The 9565-nt window shown below is 38.3% G+C and overlaps 1 protein-coding gene and 1 non-coding gene across 4 annotated transcripts in view; both read right to left on the reverse strand.

Moving 5' to 3' along the window:
• The window catches only part of zbtb46 (zinc finger and BTB domain containing 46), a 105442-nt gene that overhangs the window by 23211 nt on the left and 72666 nt on the right, over window positions 1-9565 (reverse strand). For all 3 annotated transcript variants that reach the window (XM_026920470.3, XM_026920467.3, XM_026920465.3), the window contains exon 3: window positions 1565-1849. In XM_026920470.3, coding sequence (XP_026776271.1) covers window positions 1565-1849 — 285 coding nt within the window. The remainder of the gene's footprint in view (window positions 1-1564; window positions 1850-9565) is intronic.
• LOC113530990 (U6 spliceosomal RNA) lies at window positions 8968-9070 on the reverse strand. The gene has a single exon (XR_003403204.1). It is a non-coding gene; the product is annotated as a U6 spliceosomal RNA (small nuclear RNA).

Consider the following 9565-nt stretch of genomic DNA (forward strand, 5'->3'; position numbering starts at 1 on the left):
CATAAAACCCAAATGAAAATCCTTTAAATTCCAGGTTGTAATGCAACAAAATAGGAAAAAGGCAAAGTGGGTGAATACTTTTGCAAGGCACTGTATATGTATGTGTATGAATGTGTGTGTATATATACATATATACACTTCACACACATTCACTGATCAAGTGAATTAAGTGGGTTAACTTAAAAGCAAAAGCTGTAGTTATATGTAACACCTCCTTATTGTATTTCTAATTGTATTTCTAATGTCTTTTTTTTTTTTACGGTGGCTTTATATGGCCTCTGTTTTGATGTCTGTACTGTGTACATCTTAAGATGAAACATTTCTTATCACTTCAGTGTAATTGGCCATGTCTAAAGTGCTAGGGACTGAATAGCAGGGATATGTAAATGTAAGTCCCAACTATGAATTATGGCTGTTTTGCAGCTTACTGTACAAATATAGACTGTATGGAAGGGGGGATGAAAGACACTTTGACAATGCTTATATGGTACATTAACTTCTTATTTCAAAAAAGCTAAATTAATTTTGAGTTTTATGATATTGGCACTTTAGACTTTTGTTCTTATCTATCATATGCATTTAAAATTGCCTATTTTTATGCTGGATGCCCTTGACGCAACCCTCCCCAATTTTATCCAGGCTTGGGACCGGCACTGAGAGAGCATTGTTGCATGGTTCCCTGGCCGGAAATCGAACCCGTGGCCTAACCACTAGTCCACCAGGGACCATAAACAATAATTGCAATAACTGTTATAAAATTAACAATAAATCATCTGTGGTGTGGGCCTGAAATATTAATCAGGAATAAAGAATAAGAGAATATACTATTTGGAGGGTAAATTATGGTTGCACCACATGAACATTTTTAAGACCTTGGCCATTAATGTTGATGAAAATGTCCTAAACGTAATTCCATGTAAAATGTCCTTACATAATTCCACATTTCACCACATTTCAAATATTTCAACAACTCCGGAAATTTGATTTTCCCTTTCAAAATCCTTATTCATCAACGGCCCATCAACAATGTACACCTATAGGTATATGGTAGATATACCTGATCAAATGCCCAGTGTTTGGTAGGTCTATTTAATAAGCTGGTACCTTAATAAATGGTTTGTTACCAAGCAAAATTTACTAAGAAGATAAAGTCATAGTTGTTTACAATATAATATGCAAAGCTCACTTTTCACACAATAATCAACTACTGTCAGACCACGATTATGTCTACCATGCACTCTACGAAACTATGCCTAAGGTCACAACACATTCTAACACGTTTACAGATAACCAAGCCACCTGCACCACAACTACATAGGCATAATGGAAATTTTTTTTTAACCTATGGAAATATATCTAAGAGTCACCACTTTAACTGTGGATCCTAGATAAGCTTATGTAAGTGTCTGTAAGGACTATTAAGCAATCTAGGAAGCCTACACGAGCACATCTATGTGGAAGCCCTGATGACCCTACAGAAACCCATGGAACGTTTGGGCCTACAGGAGTGTGCAGACTCCAAGAAGGTGTCAGATATACAGCAAAATAATAAGCCATGACTTACGGGAGAGAGAGTGTCCTCCTTTGGGCAAGTAGTCAAACAGCAGGGTATTTTCTTCACTAAACATCTCTGTCCCAAGAGACAGCAGGCTGTTCTTGCTCATTAGCGCTGCCCGCAAGTTGGCCACAGAACCACCTTGTTCCTGACTTTCTCCCACCACCTCCTCCCTGTCACTGGCCAATGAGGAGCCATGGAAGCCTGGCTCACCAGCTAGTGCTTCCTCCTGCTTCATGAAAAAGTCCATCCGCTGGTCTCGGGTATCTGAACTGGGCTCAGCCTCATCTGCTCCTAAGGAAGAAAGATAGTTATGGTGAATGGATTAAAGTAAAAACATTAAACAGGTTTACAACAAGTTCCAACTCTAAAACAAACACTTGTATGCCACAGGTCTTAGTGATGAAACAGAGAGCATGCTTCTATCCAAAGTTATACATATATATATAAGTACCATGCAAAAAAATTAGACACCCTGATTTTTTATAGAAAGTTTTGTATAAAATGTTTATTTTATGATTTCTGCATTATTGAGTCAGCACAAAACATTGTAGATTTCCAAACAAAAATTAAATGTTACACAAAAATGTTTGTATGTCAGTAAGGTAAGTAACAAATTACATAACAGACCACTTTCTGACAAAAACAATGCTGGCTGTAATGTATTACCTGCAGTAACAGAAACAAGTGTAACAGTCAAAGTGCACAGAAGAACTGTTGCATATTCTCCAAGATGTTTAGTAAAACTTACCAAACAAATTCCTTATGAAACTGCACAAAGTGTATGTGAGACTAATGATGCATTTTTAAGAAGCAAAGAACTGTCACACCAAATATTGACTTTTTTAAGTTTATCACAGTTTACTGTTCTTTATAGTAGAATGAAGAGACTTCCACAAACAATAATCACCTGTTGCCTAGGCAGTAGCCAATGGCTGATTACTTGTTTGTGGAAGTCGCTTCATTAAGTCTTTTAACTATTTTTTAATTATTTTTAGTGTGCAATCATGTTGTTAACCCAAGTTATGGGTCTCCTATAGGTAAATTATATTCTCTGACCTACCTATATTTTCAAAAGTGTATTTTTTCTTGCTTTATTATTTCTAAGTAATATGATACTCATAAAAAAAAATACTATTTTCCCACCAAACCAGTGATTGTACCAGAAGTCACAGATGATGATTTTCAGTCAATTTCTGGAATCAAAAACTCCTCTGCTACCTAATCTGTGTCTAATTTGAACTGCACATGCAAATCAGGCAGGGAATATATGCTTTTTTTGTATTCATTTCTAAAATATTTCTGTAAACAGGGTAAAAATGTTGGCAATAAAGATTTCTAAAACTGTACAGATCATAGTCTGTACAGGCAATATCTCAGGACACCTATATAGAGAAATCCAATCAGAGCTTGTCAAGAGAAAGTAGGCCAATCAGATTTCTTGTTGGACGGGACAAACCCGCAGTGTGAATATACACATGCACACACTTTACTGTAAAATTATTATTATTAATATTATTATTATTAAGGGTCTAAGCACTGAAGGTACTGGAACCCTCTTCTTTTTGTACGGATTAAAATTTTTTTACTTCTTTTTGCTCAGATAAAATTAATTGTGCAGCCTAAATCATAAAGGGTTTTAACATGAAACTTGATTGGTAGATGCGGTACGACACCCAGAAACATACTCAGAAAAATGAAATGACCAAATTACGCTAAGGTCAGCTAGCTCTTTCTCAGGAACTACTTTTACTCAAATAGCTACTGGTTTACTCAAATAACTGTAATTCATGATTGGTGATTTGAACCAAACTTGAGAGACAAAAATCAAAAAGTAATTAGGTCATTCTCCAAAAATTCCACTTACAGATTAGCACATAGATGCACCATACCAAATTTTAGCTTGATCGGTTTTACAGTTCTTGAGAAACAGCTATCTGACCTTAGCTCTGCCCCATTATATGACCATGACCCAAACTTTGCAATTGACCTCAGGATCTTGTCCTGTACATTACTGTGAAGTTTGATGTGAGTCCATGCAAGCAATCATGAGTTATAGCTGTCTGAGTAAATAAGGGTCCGCCTTGTTAGCACTGAATGACATGTGGGGGCCATCTTGTTTTCAAATCTCCGACATGTTTTTGATAATTATTTTTGGGGGTTTACACTCTGCTAAGCAGTCTGACACCAGATTTTTGAAGATAGGCCAAAAATCCAAGGACTAGTTTGCAAAAGTAGGTTTTGCATATTATGTAAATTGGCAAAAATCTAAGTGGGCAGGATTAAATGGTACTTGAAGCTTTTTTTTAATCTGGAAGAACCAAAGGAATCAGGAGGAAAATAAATTTTGGTTGCAGGGCTGATTGTTCATGAGCTACAGACCAAAACGTAAACACTTGTGCTATTTAATTTTTCTGAGTAGCAGCTGCATCTGCCCATCAAGTTTCATGTGATAGGCTTTACAGTTTAGGCTGAACGATTCGTTTTATCAGAAAAAAATAATACATATACCTGTAAGAAGCAATCTGCAGGGTGCAAACTGTCTTAGGAAACATCGCCCTCAGTGGCCAGTCCTTGCCAATGTACATAGAACATTAAAGAGACCATACATCAACATACTTATGCAATTTTGTTATTAGCTCAATGCTAGATGTGTGAAATGCCTACTGAAAGCTGACTGGGTGATGAATATGAATGGTGCTCTCTGTTTCATGACAGTAGCTTAATGGGAAAGCTGTCAAATGCCTACTAAAACTTTTGTCTTGATTGTCTTATGGTGGTCATGTTTTTTTCAGTAATTATGGATTATGAAAAATCCACTTACAGATAAGCACATAGATGCACCTTACCAAATTCCAGCTTGATAGGCATTATGGCTCTTGAGAAACTGCTATTTGTTGTAAACTCCACCCCTATGTATGATCACACCCCAACCTTTGCAGACGACATCAGAATATTGAACTGAACCGATATGTCCATTTTGGTTCAAATCCGTATGACTGATCATGAATTACAGCTATTTGAGTAAACCAGCTCCATCTCCTTACTACTGATTGACGTGGCAGCCATACTGTTTATAAATGTCAAAATATTTTTGATAATTATTAAGTTTCACACTCTCCCGAATAGCTTGACATCAATATTGTGAAGATTGACCAAAAATCCTAGGCTTAGATCACAAAAATTTCACATAAGCAAATTATCATAAATTTACGTGGGCAGAGCTAAAGGCACTTTTGACAGTGGGAGGAAACATATTAAACAAAAAAAGAATTTTCACTGCAGAATTTATTCACCAAAATTTATTGCAAGAAATATGCTTGTTTCTGTGTGCAAAATCATGAAGAGCAACCCCCCAGTGGCCAATTTGAGTGCGTCAGATAGTAGCGAGTCCCTACCCAAAACTAACATTCAAGTTTCGTGATGATTATTTAATGTTGACCCTTTCAAATGTGTAGTGAATACTGGTTGGCCAAGGAAGGCCATGTTTTTTTAAATAATTAGGCCATTATTTAAAATCCACTTACAGATTATCACATAGATGAAACATACCAAATTTCAGCTCAATCGGATTTACCATTCCTGAGAAACAGTTATCTGACCTTAACTCCACCCCTAAACATGACCACAACCCAAACTTTGCAAATGACCTGAGAATCTTGTCTTGTATAGGCCTTCCAAGTTTTGTCTGGATGCACACTAGTATTCATGAGGTACACCTTCACACTTGACATGTGGTGGCCATACTGTTTAGAAATATCAACGTGTTTTTGTTACTGAGATTCACACTCTCCTATATAGTTTGACACCATGTTTATGAAGATTGGTCAAAAACCCTAGGACTGGATTGCAAAAGGTTTGGGATATTATGCAAATTAGCAAAAAAAACAAAACCAAAAAAATGGTGGAACTAAGTGGTCAGGGTCTAGGTGAATTCAGCAGATATAGGACAAAAGGTAAATGCTTGTGCTATAGCGCCACCTTCAGGCCAATGCTGGTCCGTTTCCTTCCCGGAGTAGTGGTGGGAAGTGGATATTCTGCACTCTTTGAGAAAATCTGGTGTTTCTGTGACTTACGGTGTGGGCTGCCCAACGCATAATATTGAAGGATCAGATTAATAATAAAGAGAAAAAAATCCTAACAATTCCTAAAAAATCCTAACAATCCTAACAGTGCTTGAACCCCTAAATATAGCTACAAGCGGCAATCTGCGGGGGCCAAGCACCATGTTCAGACCGCAACATAGGTAGCTAGTTTAAATTTACATTTACATTTAAGGCATTTGGCAGACGGCCTTATCCACAGCGACTTACAGAAGTGCTTTAAGTCTCTATCAATAAATACATCCTGATACTGGTTCACTAGGTCATGGACTAAGAATAGTATCAAATGAAAAACTCTGTTGGGGAGGTAATATAGTAAGATAAGCACACAGACAACACAATTTTTAAAGTGCTAATTTAAGCATTTCCAGAGGAGATAGATCTTTAGCCGTTGTTTGAAGACTGCCAATGACTCAGCTGTTGGACAACTAGGGGCAGTTCATTCAATCACCTAGGTCCCAGTACAGAAAAGTGTCTTGATGCATGCCTTCCTTGTACCCTGAGAGATGGTGGGACCAGTCAAGCAGTGCTAGAGGATCAGAGGGAGCCTGGTTCAGTGCGGGGTGTGATAAGTGTTTTGAGGTAAGTGGGTGCTGGTCCGGTTTTGGCTCTGCAGGCAAGCATCAGTATTGTAAATCACCATCAGTGTTTTAAATGCAGGCAGCTACAGGAAGCCAGTGGAGGGAGCATAATAATGGGGTTGGTGTGGGAGAAATTAGGAAGGTTGAAAACAAGTTGTGCAGCTGCATTCTGGATCATTGTCGAATGGATCTCAGTAGTAGACCTGCCAAAAGCGAGTTACAGTAGTCCAGTCTCGAAATGACAAGGGACTGAACATGTACCTGAGTGGTCTGTGTGGATAGAAAAGGATGAATCATTATGATGTTGTAAAAAAGAAATTGAGCTGAGCGTGTCAGATGAGCGGTATGAGAGGAAAAAGATAGTCAATTGTCCACGGTTACCCCAAGGTTGCGCCCAGCGACCGAAGATGAGATCAGAGAGTTGTCCAGGGAGATCACAAGATCTTAACCTGGGGATGAATCACCTGGGATGAACAACAATTCAGTTTTGCTGTGATTAAGTTTCAGCTGATGAGCTGCCATCCAAGATGAGATGTCTGCCAGACATTCTGAGATCTGAGTGGAAACATGAATGTCTGAGGGAGGGAAGGAGAGCATGAGTGGAGTGTCATCTACATAGCAGTGGTATGAAAACCCATGTGAGGATATGCCCTCACAAAGAGATTGAGTATAGAGGGAGAACAGAAGAGGACCAAGCACTGAGCCTTGTGGGACACCAGTGGAGAGTCTGTGTGGAACAGATGTGGATCCCCTCCACGTCACCTGATATGACCGACCTTCCAGGTTTGAAGCAAACCTTTGCCATGCTGTACCATGAATTCCAAGACTCATGAGGATGGACAAGAGAGTCTTGTGGTTGACTGTGTCTAGGAGGATAAGCATTGATGACAGTTTGGCAGATCTAGCAGCATGTAGATTCTCAGTGACAGCCAAAAGGGCAGTCTCTGTGGAATGTGCCGCCTTGAAGCCAGACTGCTTAGGATCTTCAAGGTTGTTCTGTGAGAGATAGAGAAATAATTGATTGTAGACAGTGCATTCGAGGAGTTTAGAAAGAAAAGATACAAGTGATACCAGTCGGTAGTTGCTTATGTCCGTGGGATCCAGAGTGAGTTTTTTCAGGATGGGAATAACCCTTGCTCTCTTGAATGCAATTAGTACATGACCAGATATTATGGGTCATTGATGATAGTAGTGATGAAGGGGAGGAGGTCTTGTGAGATGGTCTGGAGCATTGTGGAAGAGATTGGATCCAATGGGCAGGTGGTAGGATTGCAGGACAAAATAACTTGCAAGATCTGTTCTGTTGCTAGTGTGTTGTGTAGGATTTGTGGTAGGAGTGAAGGTCTGGCAGATTTTGTCAATCTTCCCATCATAAAAGGTGGCAACAGTCAGGGAGGATGGAGTACGAGGAGCTGGCAGTGAAGAAAAGATTTTGTGGAGCTTGGAAGGATCGTGTCCAGATGTTTCCAGCTTTTCCTTGTAGAAGGCAGTCTTAGCGGAAGTCACTTCAGATGAGAATTTGGACAGGAGAGCACGGTAAGAGACAAGATCTGTGTCAAGTTGTGACTTCGTCCACTTTCTCTTCTTCCTAGCTTTAGAAGATAGAGGGCAGAGTAGGTCTACACTGTCTGCATTTAAATGTTCCCTTTGTTGAAATAGGTTTGATTTAATTCTGATTATTTGCTTTACAACAAGACCTTGGTGGCCGCGTACTGTTTTTAAATCAGCACAAAAATGCCACCAACTTTTTATAGCCTTTTTATACACTAAAACTTAAAATTATTATTTGACATGAGTCGCTATCAGAATGGCCTCAAATGTTCATAAAAAATCAGAGAGAAAAGAGTATTCAACTTTTTACAGTCAGAATGTAGTTTGAGTTTGAATGTAGAGTTCACAACCTCTTTAATACATGTTATTATCTCAGCTGAGAACAAACATAGACGCCCATCTTTGTCTTTTCCTGGTGATGTATGCACACAAGCACACACACACAAACACACACACACACACACACACACAAAGCCAAGGGTCCAAAAGTCTACCATTTTCTGAGTATGCAGTTTTTGGTAGGGTATATTTCTGCCTAAAATGTATGAATTAGGAAAATAACGACATCAAGTTTTAAATTTGATCTTTGCATGTAACAGTTTAGGAGATATATGCATATTTTTATTCTATTTTATTATAGCCTATGGGCCAATTGTTATGAAATATGTTATGAATGAGTGTCCTACTGAGTATATATTGTAAACTTTGTACAAATTTAACTTTGCATTCAGCGCAAACTTTGTATGTGTGTAACCCTAAAAATTCTAATAAATACAATTACCCTCAGTGATTGGACCCCTAAATATAGCTGCAAGCGGTGATCTGCTAGTGGTTAGTTCCTGTCAAGTCACAAAAAACACTAAAGCAACCATAGATAAACATACTGTACAGTTTTTGTGGTGGTAGCTCAATATTAACACAGTGAGTTCTGCATACTGATTGTCCAGGACATGGACTGACCTCAGTAAAGTTCAGCATTTTTGGCAGATATTTAGTGAGGATGTAGAAATAGTTAAAAAAAAAAAAAGAAGAAAGCTTTGATAAACCCTTTATTTTGTGTGCTGTTGTTTCCAGACTGTGACCTTTAATATTGGTAACATTTAAATTTGAGTAAAGATATTAGGCTATAGTTGTGGTTTACCAATGGTGTGTGTGGCGTCTGCACAAAAGGAGGCGTTGGAGCCGGGTGAGACTAAGATTTTTCATGTCATCCGTGCACAGGGGTCATGCTAATCTTCTCTGTATTGTTCCAATTTTAGTATATGTGCTGTGTTGACTACGCCACCCCAAGCTGGGGAACAATAGGTGGACAAGTGGCAATAGGGCCCTTATCTGTAAACGTAATACACAGTACAATTGTATACAAAATCCCTTTATTTGATAAATAGCTGTGTACAAAAAAACAGACTAACAGATGCCCAAATTGGAATGTAATAATAATATTGATTTGAACAAAGCTGGAGCTGTACAGATGTGGCCTTTAAGAATGCACATTTTTTCACGTGGTTTTACACGATTCGTCATGCACCCTGCAGGCATGCTTCTTAGAATTTAAGTTCATTTGTTGTGCTTCACACAATATCCACCAGGTGGCGCATGGAACAACATACTGTAGCTCAACACACAGTACACTGAAAAAAAATGGAATGTGTGGTCGGTTAGATTTAAGAAAAAATATTCCATATGATTTCCACAAAAATTTTATGTTTCTCATCGAAACGTGATTTCATTGGTTATGTTAAACTTAATTTAAATAAGTTTCTAATTACAAGACT

This window comes from Pangasianodon hypophthalmus, chromosome 16 (genome assembly GCF_027358585.1).
Source record: "Pangasianodon hypophthalmus isolate fPanHyp1 chromosome 16, fPanHyp1.pri, whole genome shotgun sequence".
NCBI classification, from domain to species: Eukaryota; Metazoa; Chordata; class Actinopteri; order Siluriformes; family Pangasiidae; genus Pangasianodon; species Pangasianodon hypophthalmus.